This window comes from Oncorhynchus keta, chromosome 23, assembly GCF_023373465.1.
Source record: "Oncorhynchus keta strain PuntledgeMale-10-30-2019 chromosome 23, Oket_V2, whole genome shotgun sequence".
Classification (NCBI taxonomy): Eukaryota; Metazoa; Chordata; class Actinopteri; order Salmoniformes; family Salmonidae; genus Oncorhynchus; species Oncorhynchus keta.
In genome coordinates, this window is record NC_068443.1 from 14,672,957 (window position 1) to 14,693,379 (window position 20,423).

The 20,423-nt window shown below is 43.3% G+C and overlaps 1 protein-coding gene across 7 annotated transcripts in view; it reads right to left on the reverse strand.

The window, feature by feature from the left end:
* Positions 1 to 20,423, reverse strand: part of LOC118372431 (ephrin type-A receptor 3-like) — a 230,768-nt gene that overhangs the window by 161,528 nt on the left and 48,817 nt on the right. For all 7 annotated transcript variants that reach the window (XR_008077269.1, XR_008077267.1, XR_008077268.1 and 4 more), the window contains exons 3-5: positions 18,573 to 18,773; positions 17,351 to 17,458; positions 15,997 to 16,348 (exon numbers count right to left, since the gene is read on the reverse strand). Coding sequence is in view for 4 of the 7 variants with exons in the window: in XM_052476502.1 (XP_052332462.1) it covers positions 15,997 to 16,348; positions 17,351 to 17,458; positions 18,573 to 18,773 (661 nt within the window). In the remaining 3 variants the exon portion in view is untranslated. The remainder of the gene's footprint in view (positions 1 to 15,996; positions 16,349 to 17,350; positions 17,459 to 18,572; positions 18,774 to 20,423) is intronic.

Below are 20,423 nucleotides of genomic sequence, written 5' to 3' on the forward strand. Positions count from 1 at the left end.
TCTAAGCAAACAGCTGGAGGCAGGGCTTTCTCCTATAGAGCTCCATTTTTATGGAACGGTCTGCCTACCCATGTCAGAGACGCAAACTCGGTCTCAACCCTTAAGTCTTTACTGAAGACTCATCTCTTCAGTGGGTCATATGATTGAGTGTAGTCTGGCCCAGGAGTGGGAAGGTGAACGGAAAGGCTCTGGAGCAACGAACCGCCCTTGCTGTCTCTGCCTGGCCGGTTCCCCTCTTTCCACTGGGATTCTCTGCCTCTAACCCTGTTACGGGGGCTGAGTCACTGGCTTGCTGGGGCTCTCTCGTGCCGTCCCTGGGGGGGGGTGCGTCACCTGGGTGGGTTGATTCACTGTTGTGGTCGGCCTGTCTGGGTTGCCCCCCTTGGTTGTACCGTGGCGGAGATCTTTGTGGGCTATACTCGGCCTTGTCTCAGGATGGTAAGTTGGTGGTTGAAGATATCCCTCTAGTGGTGTGGGGGCTGTGCTTTGGCAAAGTGGGTGGGGTTATATCCTTCCTGTTTGGCCCTGTCCGGGGGTGTCCTCGGATGGGGCCACAGTGTCTCCTGACCCCTCCTGTCTCAGCCTCCAGTATTTATGCTGCAGTAGTTTATGTGTCGGGGGGCTAGGGTCAGTTTGTTATATCTGGAGTACTTCTCCTGTCCTATTCGGTGTCCTGTGTGCGTTCTCTAATTCTCTCCTTCTCTCTTTCTTTCTCTCTCTCGGAGGACCTGAGCCCTAGGACCATGCCCCAGGACTACCTGACATGATGACTCCTTGCTGTCCCCAGTCCACCTGGCCATGCTGCTGCTCCAGTTTCAACTGTTCTGCCTCACTATTATTCAACCATGCTGGTCATTTATGAACATTTGAACATCTTGGCCACGTTCTGTTATAATCTCCACCCGGCACAGCCAGAAGAGGACTGGCCACCCCACATATGCTCTCTCTAATTCTCTCTTTCTTTCTCTCTCTCGGAGGACCTGAGCCCTAGGACCGTGCCCCAGGACTACCTGACATGATGGCTCCTTGCTGTCCCCAGTCCACCTGACTGTGCTGCTGCTCCAGTTTCAACTGTTCTGCCTTATTATTATTCGACCATGCTGGTCATTTATGAACATTTGAACATCTTGGTCATGTTCTGTTATAATCTCTACCCGGCACAGCCAGAAGAGGACTGGCCACCCCACATAGCCCGGTTCCTCTCTAGGTTTCTTCCTAGGTTTTGGCCTTTCTAGGGAGTTTTTCCTAGCCACCGTGCTTTTACACCTGCATTGTTTGCTGTTTGGGGTTTTAGGCTGGGTTTCTGTACAGCACTTTGAGATATCAGCTGATGTACGAAGGGCTATATAGATAAATTTGATTTGATTTGATGTTGATTTCACATGGTTAGTATGTGTGGATAGAAAACACTCAGACGTTTATAAAACTGGTTAAATCACGGCTGTGGCTTTAACATAACGTGCGTTTCATTGAAAAGTGCAGGAAAATCTGATCACCGAAAGTGGAAAAATATATCCATCCGCCGCTTCAACCCATTGTTATGGGCGAAAGACATTAAATATGGCTGAGGTTGCAGTACCTACAGCTTCCACACGATGTCAACAGCCTTGTCATTTGCCTCGGATTTGTTTCTTGGTCAAACGAACAAGAGACAGCCCATTTCTTCCGGTCTCCGACCGGATATTTTGGTTGAGAAATAGACGGACAATATTTCAAGATGGATCCCTATAGAAAACACTTAGTCTCGTGATTAATTTGATCGCTTATTAACGTTTACTAATACCTAAAGTTGCATTACAAAAGTATTTCGAAGTGTTTTGTGAAAGTTTATCGTCGACTTTTTGAATTTTAAAAAATGACGTTACGTTATGAAACGCTATTTTTTTAAATTTATCACACAGTCTACATAGAACGATATCTAGGCTATATATGGACCGATTTAATCGAAAAAAAGACCCAATAGTGATTATGGGACATCTAGGAGTGCCAACAAAGAAGATGGTCAAAGGTAATGAATGTTTTATATTTTATTGTGCGGTTTGTGTAGCGCCGAATATGCTAATTATTTTGTTTACGTCCCCTGCGGGTCTTTTGTGGTGTTACATGCTATCAGATAATAGCTTCTCATGCTTTCGCCGAAAAGCATTTTAAAAATCTGACTTGTTGCCTGGATTCACAACGAGTGTGGCTTTAATTCAATACCCTGCATGTGTATTTTAATGAACGTTTGAGTTTTAACTAATACTATTAGCATTTAGCGTAGCGCATTTGCATTTCCAGAGCTCTAGATGGGACGCTTGCGTGCCAGGTAGAAGCAAGAGGTTAACAAGCGCATTCACGAAAAAAGCACTGTCGTTGCACCAATGTGTACCTAACAATAAACATCAATGCCTTTCTTTAAAATCAATACACAAGTATATATTTTTAAACCTACATATTTAGTTAATATTGCCTACTAACATGAATTTCTTATAACTAGGGAAATTGTGTCACTTCTCTTGCATTCTGTGCAAGCAGTCAGGGTATATGGAGCAGTTTGGGCCACCTGGCTCGTTGCAAACTGTGTGAAGTCCATTAATTCCAAACAAAGACCGTAATTAATTTGCCAGAATTGTACATAATTATGACATAACATTGAAGGTTGTACAATGTAACAGCAATATTTAGACTGAGGGATGCCATCCATTAGATAAAATACAGAACGGTTCCCTATTTCACTGAAAGAATAAACGTTTTGTTTTTTTGAAATGATAGTTTCCGGATTCTACCATATTAATGACCAAAGGCTCATATTTCTGTGTGTTATTATGTTATAATTAAGTCTATGATTTGATATTTGATAGAACAGTCTGACTGAGCGATGGTAGGCAGCAGCAGGCTCGTAAGTATTCATTCAAACAGCACTTTTGCGCGTTTGCCAGCAGCTCTTTGCTGTGCTTCAAGCATTGAGCTATTTATGAGTTCAAGCCTATTAACTTCTGAAATTAGGCTGGTGTAACCAATGTGAAATGGCAAGCTAGTTAGCGGGGTGCGTGCTAATAGCGTTTCAAACGTCACTCGCTCTGAGACTTGGAGTAGTTGTTCCGCTTGTTCTGCAAGGGCCGCAGCTTTTGTTGTGCGATGGGTAACGATGCTTCGAGGGTGGCTGTTGTGAATTTGTTCCTGATTCGAGCCCAGGTAGGGGCGAGGAGAGGTACGGAAGCTATACTGTTACACTGGCAATACTAAAGTGTCTATAAGAACATCCAATAGTCAAAGGTATATGATATATAAATGGTATAGAGAAATAGTCCTATAATAACCACAAACTAAAACTTCTTACCTGGGAATATTGAAGACTCATGTTAAAACCTGTTTGGGATAGGGAGCAGCATTTTCACATTCGGATGAAAAGCGTGCCCAGAGTAAACTTCCTGCTACTCAGGCCCAGAAGCGAACATATGCATATTATTAGGAGATCTGGATAGAATATACTGTGAAGTTTCTAAAACTGTTTGAATGGTGTCTGTGAGTATAACATAACTCAAATGGCAGGCAAAAACCTGAGAAAAAAAACAACCAGGAAGTGGGAAATCTGAGGTTTGTAGTTTTTCAACTCATTGCCTATCGAATATACAGTGTATATGGGGTCATATTGCACTTCCTAAGGCTTCCACTAGATGTCAACAGTATTTAGAAAGTTGTTTGAGGCTTCAACTGTGAAGTGGGGGCAAATGAGAGCTGATTCAACCAGAGGTCTGCCAGAGTGGCATGAGCTGATAACGCGCCCACACGTGACAACGACCTGCGTTCCATTGCAATTCTAAAGACAAAGGAATTCTCAGATTGGAACATTATTGAATATTTATGTTAAAAACATCCTAAAGATTGATTATATACATCGTTTGACATGTTTCTACAAACTGTAATATAACTTTTTGAACTTTTCGTCTGAACTTTCGCCTGGACTTGCCCGCGCCTCGTGAGTTTGGATTTGTTTATCAAATGCGCTAACAAAAGGAGGTATTTGAACATAAATTATGGACTTTATCGAACAAAACAATAATTCATTGTGGAACTGGGATTCCTGGGAGTGCATTCTGATAAAGAACATCAAATGTAAGTTAATATTTATAACGCTATTTCTAACTTTTACTGACTCCACAACATAGCGGGTATCTGCATGGCTTGTTTTTGTGTCTGAGCGCCGTACTCAGATTATTGCATGGTTTTTACCGTAAAGCTTTTTTAAAATCTGACACAGCGGTTGAATTAAGGAGCAGTATATCTATAATTATGTGCATAATATTTGTACCTTTTATCAAAGTTTATTATGAGTATTTCTGTAAATTCATGTGGCTCTCTGAAAATTCGCTGGATGTGTTCGAGGCACATTACTGACCATAAAGCGCCAATGTAAACTGAGATTTTCAGATGTAAATATAAACTTTATCAAACAAAACATACATATAGTGTGTAACATGGAGTCCTATGAGTGCCATCTGATGAAGATCATCAAAGTTAGTGATTCATCTTATCTCTATTTCTGCTTTTTGTGACTCTTCTCTTTGGCTGGAAATTGGCTGTGTGTGTTTTCGTGACGAGGCTCTGACCTACCATAATCATATGGTGTGCTGTTGCTGTTGCTGTAAAGCCTTTTTGAAATCGGACACAATGGGTAGATTAACAAGAAGTTAAGCTTTAATTTGGTGTATTGTACTTGTGAATGTATGAAAGTTACATATTTCAAAAAAATAATTTTGAATTTCGCGCTCTGCCTTTTCACCGGAATGTTGTAGCGGAACCCCTGGCCGTAAGAAGCTAAAAGGAACCACCAGCTTTCAAATGTTCTCATGTTCTGAGCAAGGAACTTAAACGTTAGCTTTTTTACATGGCACATATTGCACTTTAACTTTCTACTCCAACACTTTGTTTTTGCATTATATAAACCAAATTTAACGTTTCTGTATTTATTTGAGGCTAAATTGATTTCATTGATGTATTATATTCATTCAAATAAAAGTGTTCATTCAGTATTGTTGTAATTGTAATTATTACAAATAAACAAATACATTTTTTTTTAAATCGGACGATTAATCGGTATTGGTTTTTTTGGTCCTCCAATGATCGGTATCGGCGTTGAAAAATCATAATTCGTCGACCTTTAGTACATACCCCAAACAGAAGCCATGGATTACAGGCAACTTCCACACTGAGCTAAAGGCTAGAGTTGCCACTTTCAAGGAGCGGGACTCTAACCCGGAAGCTTACAAGAAATGTGTTTATTTATTTATTTAAGGGCTCAATGAGATTAAAATCTCTTTTTCAAGAGCACCCTGGCCAAGATACCAAGCACCAAGTTATTACAAAACATTTACAGACAGACAACATGAAAAACTACAAGAAATCTAGTAAAAACCATTGAATTCACAAGAGTATAAAACAGCAAATTAAAAACATTGACAGGTCAAGGAATCAGCCTCAAAATCCTTAATCAGTGATTTAAAAACACCAATCGGGACAGGTTCTTCCAGTTTAAAAGTATTTTGTAAGGTGTTCCAAGACAATGGCGCAGAGTACATAAAAGCCCTTTTACCAAAAGGGAAATATCCTGAAATATCGCTATGCCCTCCAACGAACCATCAAACAGGCAAAGCGTCAATAGATTTAATCGTACTACACCGGCTCTGATGCTCGTCGGTTGCGGCAGGGCTTGCAAACCATTACAGACTCCAAAGGGAAGCACAGCAGAGAGCTGACCAGTTACACAAGCCTACCAGGCGAGCTAAACTACTTCTATGCTTACTTCGATGGCAAATAACAGTGAAACATGCATGAGAGCACCAGCTGTTCCGGAAGACTGTTGTGTGATCACGCTCTCCGCAGCCGATGTGATTAAGACCTTTTAAAAGATCAACATTCACAAGGCAACAGGGGCCAGACAGATTTCCAGGACGTATACTGCGAGCATGCGCATTTTCAACCTCTCCCTGTCCGAGACTGTAATAGCAACATGTTTTAAGCAGGCCACCATAGTCCCTGTGCCCAAGAACACTAAGGTAACCTGCCTAAATGACTACTGACTTGTAGCACTCACATCTGTAGCCATGAAGTGCTTTGAAAGTCTGGTCATGGCTCACATCAACACTATTAACCCAGAAACTCTAGACCCACTCCAATTTGCATTCCGCCCCAACAGATCCACAGATGATGCAATCTCTATTGCACTCCACACTGCCCTTTTTCACCTGGACAAAAGGAACACCTATGTGCGAATGCTATTTATTGACTACAGCTCAGCGTTCAACACCATAGTGCCCTTAAAGCTCATCAAAAAGCTAAGGACCCTGGGACTAAACACCTCCCTCTGCAACTGGATCCTGGAGTTATATACTGTATGGTCCTTCTGTAGCTCAGTTGGTAGAGCATGGTGCTTGTAACGCCAGGGTAGTGGGTTCGATCCCCGGGACCACCCATACGTAGAATGTATGCACACATGACTGTAAGTCGCTTTGGATAAAAGCGTCTGCTAAATGGCATATATTACTGTATGTGGGTATAAAATAGTCACAAGAAGATAGGTGAAGAATGTTTTGGCGGGGCTGTGTCTGTGTATGGTGCGTGTGCGTGTATGATGATTATGTAACTCAAGCAAGAGGGCAGATGAGGAAGGTTTCATGTGAATGTAGGGTTTTCAGCCAATAATATAGCAGAGAGAGAGAGAGAGAATGAGGGTGAGTAATACAGACTTAGAAAGAGAAAGAGGCGGAAAGAGAGCTTTCAACATTTGACATATACTGTATATAGTACAGTATCTAACGTGACAAAAAAAACATGTACCCCACATGCACCCCCTGCTAGCACTAACCCTAAAAACACCCATCTCGTTACTGCTAGCACTAACCCTAAAAACACCCATCCCGTTACTGCTAGCACGAACCCTAAAAACACCTATCCAGTTTCTCCTAGCACTAACCCGAAAAACCTGCCCCGTTACTGCTAGCACTAACCCTAAAACACCAGTCCCATAACTGCTAACACTAAACCTAAAAACACCCGTCCCATTACTAATAACACTAACCCTAAAAACACTCATAAAGTTACTGCTAGCAATAACCCTAAAAACACCCATCCCGTTACTGCTAGCACTAACCGTAAAAACACCTGCCTCGTTACTGCTAGCACTAACCGTAAAAAACCCGTCCAGTTACTGCTAGCACTAACCCTAACCCTGTCCTATTACTGCCACTACTAACCCCAACCCCAAAAACACCAGTCCTGTTACTGCTAGCGCTAACCCTAACCTGAAAAATACAGAGCCCATTACTGATAGCTCCAAACCTAAACCCAAAAACACAAATCCAGATATTGCTAGCACTAAACCGAACCCTAAAAACACCCATCCCATTACTGCTAGCACTAACCCTAAAAACACCCATCCCGTTACTGCTAACACTAACCCTAAAAACACCTGTCCCGTTACTGCTAGCAATAACCCTAAAAACACCCGTCCCGTTACTGCTAACACTAACCCTAAAAACACCTGTCCCGTTACTGCTAGCAATAACCCTAAAAACACCCATCCCGTTACTGCTAGCAATAACACTAAAAACACCCATCCCGTTACTGCTAGCAATAACCCTAAAAACACCCATACGGTTAAAGCAAACACCAACCCTAAAAACACTCATAACATTACTGCTATCACTAACCCTAAAAACACCCGACTCGTTACTGCTATCACTAACCCTAAAAACACCCATCCCGTTACTGCTAGCACTAACCCTAAAAACACCCGCCTCGTTACTGCTAGCACTAACCCTAAAAACACCCATCCCGTTACTGCTAGCAATAACCCTAAAAACACCCATCCCGTTACTGATAGCAATAACCCTGAAAACACCCATCCCGTTACTGCTAGCAATAACCCTAAAAACACCCATCCCGTTACTGCTAGCAATAACGCTAAAAACACCCATCCCGTTACTGCTAGCAATAACCCTAAAAACACCCATCCCGTTACTGCTAGCACTAACCCTAAAAACACCCATCCCGTTACTGCTAGCAATAACCCTAAAAACACCCATCCCGTTACTGATAGCAATAACCCTGAAAACACCCATCCCGTTACTGCTAGCAATAACCCTAAAAACACCCATCCCGTTACTGCTAGCAATAACGCTAAAAACACCCATCCCGTTACTGCTAGCAATAACCCTAAAAACACCCATCCCGTTACTGCTAGCAATAACCCTAAAAACACCCATCCCGTTACTGCTAGCAATAACGCTAAAAACACCCATCCCGTTACTGATAGCAATAACCCTAAAAACACCTGTCCAGTTACTGCTAGCACTAACCCTAACCTTAAAAACACCTGTCCAGTTACTGCTAGCACTAACCCAAACCTTAAAAACACCTGTCCAGTTACTGCTAGCACTAACCCTAACCTTAAAAACACCTGTCCAGTTACTGCTAGCACTAACCCTAACCTTAAAAACACCTGTCCAGTTACTGCTAGCACTAACCCTAACCTTAAAAACACCTGTCCAGTTACTGCTAGCACTAACCCTAACCTTAAAAACACCTGTACAGTTACTGCTAGCACTAACCCTAACCTTAAAAACACCCATCCCTTTACTGCTAGCACTAACCCTAACCTTAAAAACACCCATCCCTTTACTGCTAGCACGAACCCTAACCTTAAAAACACCCATCCCATTACTGCTAGCACTAACCCTAACCCTAACCTTAAAACACCCATCCCATTACTGCTAGCACTAACCCTAACCTTAAAAACACCCATCCCTAAGGTGACCAGATTTCTGAAATGAAAACATGAAATGGGACATTTCCAGTTCGGCGGTCAATATATAATTAAAATATACAATGTTATTATCTATGAAATAAAAAAGGGGGACAATTCCGGTTTCATGTATTTAGTCTAACAGGCCCACTGTGATAGAGAAAACAACTATACTACAGAAACACTCCAGACAAGACAGAGCTGTCCGATCTGAACAGCCATTCAGTGGTCCTGGTCGTCTGGGTAGTATAAGAGCAGGAACATGAGCAAAATGTAAAAAACAGACAATAGTATACGTGAAATACTTAACAACATAATACAGAAATAAGATGCTGATGAGATTGGTAACTACATAATATACTTATACCAACCTAATCTGTATATTTCTCAGAACAATGTGTTTTCTTCAGGATTGCTCTGTCTTTGTCCAGCTTCTCCATGAACTCCTGGCAGGGGAGGTTGAAGTTTGTCTTCACAATAAGCATGGCCTTGATGGTAGGAACAGTGAACCTATTTCTTGCTGCTGTCCATATATCATTCATTTGGGAGATTAATTATTAATTATTCTCTTGACTGGTGCATGACTTCCAGCTAAGCACATGACAACAGACACTAATCTAGGGGAGAAGGGTGAGTAAGTGTAAATTTAAGAGAGAGAGCCCCCCCCCCCCCTCTCTCTTTCTCTCTCACTCTCTTTCTCCCTCGCTTTCCCTCCTCACTCAGCTGTGTGTGGGAGAAGGAGGTGCTAGTTGAAGTGAAGTGAAGGGAGAGGAGGGGGAGGTCAGTATTACCAGTACAGAACAAGGGAACAGCAAAACCGAGCCCATGGAAAATATAACATATTACAATGAACAAAAATATAAACGAAACATGAAACAATTTCAACGATTTTACTGTGTTACAGTTCATATAAGGAAATCAGTCCATTCAAATAAATAAATCTGACCTTAATCTATGGATTTCACATGACTGGGAATACAGATGCATCTGTTGGTCACAGATATCTTTAATAAAAGGTAGGGGCGTGGATCAGAAAACCAGTCAGTATCTGGTGTGACCACCATTTGCCTCATGCATCACGACATATCTCCTTCGCATAGAGTTGATCAGGCTGTTAATTGTTGCCTGTGGAATGTTGTCCCACTCCTCTTCAATGGCTGTGCAAAGTTGCTGGATATTGGCAGGAACTGGAACACGCTGTCGTACACGTCAATCCAGACCATCCCAAACATGCTCAATGGGTGGCATGTCTGGTTAGCATGCAGGCCATTGAAGAACTGGGACATTTTCAGCTTCCAGGAATTGTGTACAGATCCTTGCGACATGGGGCCGTGCATTATCATGCTGAAACATGAGGTGATGGCGGCGGATGAATGGCACGACAATGGGCCTCAGGATCTCATCACAGTATCTCTGTGCATTCAACTTTCCATCGATGAAATGCAATTGTGTTCGTTGTTCGTAGCTTATGCCTGCCCATACCATAACCTCACCGCCACCATGGGCCACTCTGTTCACAACGTTTACATCACCAAACCGAGAAGAGCACACTTCTCCAGCGTGTCAGTGACCATCGAAAGTGAGGCCACTGAATGAACTGCAGTCAGGTCAAGACCCTGAGAAGGATGAAAAGCATGCAGATCAGCTTCCCTTAGACGGTTTCTGACAGTTTATACAGAAATTATTCGGTTGTGCAAACCCACAGTTTCATCAGCTGTCTGGGGGGCTGGTCTCAGACGATCCCACTGGTGAAGAAGCTGGATGTGGAGGTCCTGGGCTGGCGTGGTTACACGTGGTCTTCGGTTGTGAGGCCAGTTGGACCTACTACCAAATTCTCTAAAGCAACGTTGGAGGCAGCTTATGGTAGAGAAATTAACATTAAATTCTCTGGCAACAGCTCTGGTGGACATTCCTGCAGTCAGCATGCCAATTGCATGCTCCCTCAAAACTTGAGACATCTGTGGCATTGTATTACAAATTTTAGAGTGGCCTTTTATTTATTGTCCATAGCATAAGATGCACCTGTTTAATGATAATGCTGTTTAATCAGGATTATCTTGGCAAAAGGAGAAATGCTCACTAACAGGGATGTAAACAACTTTGTACACAACATTTGAAAGAAATGTGCATATGGAAAACTGGGATTTTTATTTCAGCTCATGAAACATAGGATCAACACTTTACATGGTGCTTTTATATTTTGTTCCGTGTAAATATACATTCTGACAGAGTAAATATAATTGGAAGAATCTGGTGTTTGGGTGTCTGACAGGGATGGGAGCTGTAATGACTCCATGAACACTTCACACAGTACAACAGAGAGGGGGGAGAAGGGGAGGAAGGGAGGGATGAGTGAGGGATGGGGCTGGAGCGAGACATAGAGGGAGAATGAGAGACAGTAAGAGGGAGATGAGCAGAGAGAGAGTATGGTGGAGAGAGAAACAGAAAGAGAGAGAGGCTGATTCAAATGCATTAGTGAGTCAGTGTAACCTTGGTTTTCCCAGTGGAAGCTTTTCAGAAGCTCTGTGTGTGAAAGCAGGGCAGACACCTTTTTTTGTTTGGAGCGGGGCTTTAGCACTAAAAGCATGGTGCCTGTTCTCCTAGGGGCACATTAGAACGTTACGCGGGGTGTCACGTCTCTTTTTGTCCTCCAGACCTCTTTGTTAAAAGCTGTGTGATTATTGACTAAGTTCATGTTTAGATGTTCTTTTAAGAGATATGAAATTGAACAATACTGGACAACAGGCAATGTAGTTGCACTGGATAAGAGCGTCTGCTAAATGACTTAAATGTAATGTAAATGTAAAGATCTATAGATCCCTAAGATCTAGCATGTTTTTATTGGTACACCATAAATACAAAAGTATGTGGACACCCGTTCAAGTTATTGCATTCGGGCTATTTCAGCCACACCCGTTGCTGACAGGTGTACAAAATCGAGCACACCGCCATGCAATCTCCATAGACAAACACTGGCAGTAGAATGGCCTTACTGAAGAGCTCAGTGACTTTCAACGTGGCACTGTAATAGGATGCCAGCTTTCCAATAAGTCAGTTCATCAAATTTCATATTGTTAAGTGGAAACGTCGGTTGCAACACTCACTGCCAACTTCCAAACTGCCTCTGGAAGCAACGTAAGCACAATAACTGTTCGTTGGGAGCTTCAGGAAATGGGTTTCCATGGCCCAGCCGGTTGGAGTGGTGTAAAGCTCGCCGCCATTGGACTCTGGCGCAGTGGAAACACGTTCTCTGGAGTAATGAATCGCGCTTCACCATCGGGCAGTCCAACAGAGGAATCTGGAGAACGCTACCTGCCCCAATGCATAGTGCCAACTGTAAAGTTTGGAGGAGGAGGAGTAATAGTCTGGGGCTGTTTGTCATGGTTCTGGCCCCTTAGTTCCAGTGAAGGACAATCTTAATGCTACAGCATACAATGACATTCTAGACGATTCTGTGCTTCCAACTTTATGGCTACAGCTTTGGGAAGGCCCTTTCCTGTTTCAAAATGGCAATGCCCCCGTGCACAAAGCGAGGTCCGTACAGAAAAAAAAGCGAGGTCCATATTTTCGTGATCAGTGTGGATTACTAACCTGCACAGAACCCCATCAAACACTTTTGGAATGAACTGAAACGTGGACTGCGAGCCAGGCCTAATCGCCCAACATCAGTGCCCGACCTCACTAATGTTCTTGTGGCTGAATGGAAGCAAGTCCCTGCAGCAATGTTCCAACATCTAGGAGAAAGTCTGCCCAGAAGAGTGGCTGTTATAGCAGCAAAGATTGGACAAAACTCCATATTAATGCCCATGATTTTGGAATGAGATGTTCGACGAGCAGGTGTCCACATACTAGTAGTGTAGTGTAGTGTATGTCAATGTAACACATAGGTGAGAGCTCAACTTCAAAACACAATAAAATAGACTTGTTATTTGGTAGAATAGCAGACGCATGAATATCCTCCTCTCTCTCTGTGTGTCTCTGTGAACAGCCATTCCCTGCACACACAGCGGCACCTAGCTTTAACTCATGACTTTAGATGACACACACACACACACACACACACACACACATACACACACACACACACACACACACACACACACACACACACACACACACACACACACACACACACACACACACACACACACACACACACACACACACACACACGCACACACCACACATACACACACACACACACACACACCACGCATACACACACACACACACCACGCATACACACACACACACACACACACACACACACACACACACACACACACACACACACACACACACACACACACACATACACACACCACGCACACACACACGCACACACCACACATACACACACACACACACACCACGCATACACACACACACACACACACACACACACACACACACACACACACACCACGCATACACACACGCACACACGCACGCACGCACGCACGCACACACACACACACACACACACACACACACACACACACACACACACACACACACACTTTGCTTGACTCATTTATTCTCTCTGGACAGGAATTTTATTTTATTTTTTTATTTCACCTTTATTTAACCAGGTAGGCTAGTTGAGAACAAGTTCTCATTTGCAACTGCGACCTGGCCAAGATAAAGCATAGCAGTGTGAACAGACAACACAGAGTTACACATGAAGTAAACAATAAACAAGTCAATAACACAGTAGGAAAAAAAAGGGGAGACTATATACAATGTGTGCAAAGGGCTTGAGGAGGTAGGCGAATAATTACAATTTTGCAGATTAACACTGGAGTGATAAATGATCAGATGATCATGTATAGGTAGAGATATTGGTGTGCAAAAGAGCAGAAAAGTAAATAAATAAAAACTGTGGGGATGAGGTAGGTGAAAATGGGTGGGCTATTTACCAATAGACTATGTACAGCTGCAGCGATCGGTTAGCTGCTCAGATAGCTGATGTTTGAAGTTGGTGAGGGAGATAAAAGTCTCCAACTTCAGCAATTTTTGCAATGAGTCACACAACAGACTGATGAGGTCACTAAAGGTCAGAGGTGGACCTGGAGTTTCAATCAAGTTTTAACTGTGGGTTCATAAAATAGTGTTAAGAAGCAGTAAAACTGTGGTCATTCCACTATAGTAATCTGACACAATCTGACAGAATAATAATCTCACAATGAAAAGCACCAAGCAATAGTTGTTATTCTATTAGCCTCCTAGGGTATTTGGGCACCAGAACCAGTACTGCAATACTCTATATTCCCAAAGAAGAAAACTTGTATATGTTGTGCTACATTGTACTGGAGAAACAAACAGCATACCTACATAGAGTATCATGGGGCTTAGTTTTCACAGCTGAGCCTTAGACAGCCACTAGCAAGGACACGCACGCACGCACGCACGCACGCACGCACGCACGCACGCACGCACGCACGCACGCACACACACACACACACACACACACACACACACACACACACACACACACACACACACACACACACACACACACACACAGATCCGTGGAGTTTTACAACTCAATACTCTGCAACCTGAAGCATCCCCTCTCCCACTCTAAAGACGGAATAATGGAACACTCACTTAGTTCTGACTCATACATCTCCTTTTGCTCACACACACACTCACAGATACAAGTCCATACACACACACACTCATAACACAAACTGCCTCCCAGCAATTCCCAACCTTCTCTATGAACATTATCCTCGCTGCATAGGGGGTTTCCTAAAACTCTGACACACACACACACACACACACACACACACACACACACACACACACACACACACACACACACACACACACACACACACACACACACACACACACACACACACACACAACAGGGTGTAGTAACCCACATACCCACAATCTTTATCATTCCTTCCTGGTAAACCTCATTGTTTCCCACAGAGCTGCCGTCTCTCTCTGTATTCAGATTCTCTCTGGCACAGATTCTCAGTACTGCCCACACCGCAGGAGGTTGGTGGCACCTACATTTGGGAAGATGGGCTCATTTTAACGGCTGGATTGGAATCAGTGGAATATCAGTGGAATGGTATCAAATACATCAAAAACATGGTTTCCAGGTGTTTGATGCATTTCTATTTACTCTGTTCAAGGACATTATTATGAGCCTTTCTCCCCTCAGCAGCCTCCAACGACACAGCAGTAGATCTAGGATCCACAGGGCACTAGGACCCATCTAACAGGATCCACAGGGTACTAGGACCCATCTAACAGGACCCACAGAGCACTAGGACCCATCTAACAGGACCCACAGGGCACTAGGGCCTATCTAGCAGGACCCACAGGGCACTAGGACCCATGTAACAGGACCCACAGAGCACTAGGGCCTATCTAGCAGGACCCACAGGGCACTAGGACCCATCTAACAGGACCCACAGGGCACTAGGACCCATCTAACAGGACCCACAGGGCACTAGGACCCATCTAACAGGACACACAGGGCACTAGGACCCATCTAACAGGACACACAGGGCACTAGGACCCATCTAACAGGACCCACAGGGCACTAGGACCCATCTAGCAGGACCCACAGGGCACTAGGACCCATCTAACAGGACCCACAGGGCACTAGGACCCATCTAACAGGACCCACAGGGCACTAGGACCCATCTAACAGGACACACAGGGCACTAGGACCCATCTAACAGGACACACAGGGCACTAGGACCCATCTAACAGGACACACAGGGCACTAGGACCCATCTAACAGGACCCACAGGATTTTTGCCCTAACACTACACAACTGATTCAAATTACGAACTAATCATCATCATGTTATGTTAATCAGCTGTGTAGTGCTAAGGCAAAAAACAAAACATGCAAGCAGGGGGCCCTGGATCAAGTTTGATAACCCCTGCAATAAGCAACCACCAGGCAGAGTACATACAGTGTAATCACCTGATTCCTAATAGATTCACTGCCCACCTCATGGCTGTTGTGTGGTGAGCTTTCTGGAGCCAAAATGACTGCCGTGGCACTATTCGTTGGTTGTGTATGTAAAGTAAATCCTAGAACATGCACAAACCAATACACATTATATACATCGTACCCATTCACATTGAGGTAGGTCATTGTGTTCTTCTTATCCAGACCTACACCATCAACACTAGCCACCACACACATAAACACACACACACATTGGAACCACTTACGTTGGCAGCCATCCTTATGCTCCTCGTACCCTGGCTCGCACACACACCTCCCGATGGGCACCAGCCAGCTCCCGTCCGCGCTACAGTACATCCTGGGAGTCTCAAACTCCTGGGAGGCATTCACACACACCCCTCGCACTTCCACCAGGGCTGAGTCGCCCCCCGTGACGGTGTCGGGGAACTGGGCCAGGTTGAGCACGGTGAAGGGACACTTCTTGTAGAAGATCCTGACAGAGACCAGAGCGATGCAGGCCCCCAGGTCCTGGAAGGCCAGGTAAAACCCCTTCTTACTCAGGTTACTGATGTCACGGACCTCTGTGTTGAGCTTCATCACACGATCTCCCACATCCACCTAGAGGGAGAGTAACAAGATATAGTCAGGGTTTATTTCCTCCACCTAGAAACAAGATTTAGTCAGGGTTTATTTCCTCCACCTAGAAACAAGATATAGTCAGGGTTTATTTCCTCCACCTAGAAACAAGATTTAGTCAGGGTTTATTTCCTCCACCTAGAAACAAGATTTAGTCAGGGTTTATTTCCTCCACCTAGAAACAAGATATAGTCAGGGTTTATTTCCTCCACCTAGAAACAAGATTTAGTCAGGGTTTATTTCCTCCACCTAGAAACAAGATTTAGTCAGGATTTATTTCCAGTGGTGTAAAGTACTTAAGTAAAAATACTTTGAAGTACTAATTAAGTTGTTTTGTTTGGTATCTCGTACATTACTATTTAAAAAAAATCTTTGACAACTTTTAGTTACATTTTGGTCCAATTACAAATGGTCCAATTCACGCACTTATGAAGAGAACATTCCTGGTCATCCATAATATCTGATCTGGCAGATTCACTAAACACAAATGTTTTGTTTGTAAATGATGTCTAAGTGTTGGAGTGTGCCCCTGGCTATCTGTAATAAAAAAATTAAAAATTGTGCCATCTGGTGTAAGGAATTTGAAATTATGTATACTTTTACTTTTGATACTTAAGTACATTTTATCAATTACATTTACTTTTGAAGTATATTTACTCAAGTATTATTGAACTGGGTGACTTTCACTTTTACTTGAGTCATTTTCTATGAAGGTATCTTTACTTTACTCAAGTATGAGATTTGGTCCTTTTTCCATCACTGTTTATTTCATCAACCTAGAAACAAGATATAGTCAGGCTTTATTTCACAGTTCTGTTTTTGCCACATGTGTAGTAAGTTGTATGTACATTGCCTGTAATCACAGGTCAATAGACAGATCTTCTGGCATCCTCCTAATAGTTCCTGTTAGGATTGGGGGTAGGGTATGCTGATCCTAGATATGTGGTAAGAGGCAACCTCTACATTCAGAGTGTTTCCACTTACCTGTGTGAAGCTCTCATCAGCAGCGATGGTGTCTATCTTGATGTACTGACTCTCCTTGATGAACCACAAGTTGGCGTTGTTAGACTCATAGTAGAACATGTTGAAAGTCTGAATGAACAACACAAAAATTGACATTTATATTTTAAGAATAATTGACGTTTTGTTATGCCTTAGCATATTCTATGGAAAAACACTTGAACAGAAAGATCACCTCTTTTGCGTGTGACACTCTCTTAAAATAGCACACCTTGGTTAGGCTAAGATTAAAAACGTGATGTTTCGGTCAACCATGACCTTCACCAAACAAAGCAAGAAGAACATTGCCAACATGGCAGGACAGAGTAATGTAAACAATGAGCAGAACATTAACGACATGGCAGGACAGAGTAATGTAAACAATAAGCAGAACATTAACGACATGGCAGGACAGAGTAATGTAAACAATGAGCAGAACATTAACGACATGGCAGGACAGAGTAATGTAAACAATAAGCAGAACATTAACGACATGGCAGGACAGAGTAATGTAAACAATGAGCAGAACATTAACGACATGGCAGGACAGAGTAATGTAAACAATAAGCAGAACATTGACGACATGGCAGGACAGAGTAATGTAAACAATAAGCAGAACATTGACGACATGGCAGGACAGAGTAATGTAAACAATAAGCAGAACATTGACGACATGGCAGGACAGAGTAATGTAAACAATAAGCAGAACATTGACGACATGGCAGGACAGAGTAATGTAAACAATAAGCAGAACATTGACGACATGGCAGGACAGAGTAATGTAAACAATAAGCAGAACATTGACGACATGGCAGGACAGAGTAATGTAAACAATAAGCAGAACATTGACGACATGGCAGGACAGAGTAATGTAAACAATAAGCAGAACATTGACGACATGGCAGGACAGAGTAATGTAAACAATAAGCAGAACATTGACGACATGGCAGGACAGAGTAATGTAAACAATAAGCAGAACATTGACGACATGGCAGGACAGAGTAATGTAAACAATAAGCAGAACATTGACGACATGGCAGGACAGAGTAATGTAAACAATAAGCAGAACATTGACGACATGGCAGGACAGAGTAATGTAAACAATAAGCAGAACATTGACGACATGGCAGGACAGAGTAATGTAAACAATAAGCAGAACATTGACGACATGGCAGGACAGAGTAATGTAAACAATGAACAGACGGACCTCTTTGCAGGTGCCAGGTACTCCAGGCAGGCTGTTACAGTCTCGGAGGGTGAACTTGATCTCGATGTAGACACGCTGGGCTCCATCGCGGGCGATGTGTCGCGTCCTCAGCCAGTTATTCTGACTGGCCTCCATCACGTTACACACTTGGTAGGTACGCATGGGAGTGTTCCTCTCATCCATCACACTGATCTCTTCCCACTGCAGAGATAGAGAGAGGGGGAGGAAGGGCGAGAGGGGGTTAGGGGATGGTGGGGGTGGTTGTGTCAGGGTGTGTGTGTTTGTGCCTTGTATGTGTGTGTTTAATTGACTAAAGATTTGTGTAAACTTAAGTAATCACATAATATTGTGTGTACGTGCATGTGTATGTATGTTTTCATAAATGTGTATTTGCATGTCCACGTGCAGTGTGTTCAAGAGTTTAAGAGAGAGAGAGAGAGAGAGAGAGTCAACAAAAAAAAAGAGAGAGTCAACAAAACAAAGGAGATGATCGTGGACTTCAGGAAACAGCAAAGGGAGCACCCCCTATCCACATCGACAGGACAGTAGTGGAGAAGGTGGAAGGTTTTAAGTTCCTCAGCGTACACATCACGGACAAAGTGAAATGGTCAACCCACACAGACAGCGTGGTGAAGAAGGCGCAACAGCGCCTCTTCAACCTTAGGAGGCTGAAGAAATTTGGCTTGTCACCGAAAACACTCACAAACTTTTACAGATGCACAATCGAGAGCATCTTGTCGGGCTGTCTCACCGCCTGGTACGGCAACTGCTCCGCCCACAACCGTGAGGCTCTCCAGAGGGTAGTAATGCATCACCGGGGGCAAACTACCTGCCCTCCAGGACACCTACACCACCCGATGTCACAGGAAGGCCAAAAAGATCATCAAGGACAACAACCACCCGAGCCACTGCCTGTTCACCCCGCTATCATCCAGAAGGCGAGGTCAGTACAGGTGCATCAAAGCAGGAACCGAGAGACTGAAAAACAGCTTCTATCTCAAGGCCATCAGACTGTTAAACAGCCATCACTAACATTGAGTGGCTGCTGCCAACATACTGACTCAAATCTCTAGCCACTTTAATAATAAAAAATTGGATGTAATAAATGTATCACTAGTCACTTTAAACAATACCACTTTATATAATGTTGACATACCCTTCATTACTCATCTCATATGTATATTCTGTCCTCTATACCATCTACTGTATCTTGCCTATGCCGTTCGGCCATCGCTCATTCATATATTTACATGTACATATTCTTATTCATTCCTTTACGCTTGTGTGTATAAGGTAGTTGTTGTGAAATTGTTAGATTAGATATGACTGCACGGACAGAACTAGAAGCACAAGCATTTCGGTGCACTTGCATTAACATCTGCCAACCATGTGTATGTGACCAATAAAATTTGATTTGATTTGAGAGAGAGACACAGAGAGAGACAGAGATTTACAGAGAGTGACAGAGCGAGAGAGAGAGAAAGACAGAGACAGAGAGAGACACAGAGAGAGACAGAGAGAGAGAGACACAGAGAGAGAGACAGAGCTACTTTGTCTTCCATCATCTGTTGCCGATCTGTTTCCACTCGTGCTCAGAGCAGTAAGTGAGAACACTTCTCGCATGAGAAAGAAAACATTTGTATTCCTTCAAGGAAAGGAAAATAAACCAGAGTGGTTTCATAGAGTTTCAGAGACCAAAGAGTGGAAGCAGACAGCCAGGTTAAAACACACACGTGCGCATGCACACACACATACACACAAGCACATTTATGTATGCACGCACACACACTCACTCACACAAACACGCACACACAAAGAGCCATCTCAGTTTGAATCAAATGTTGGGTGAGG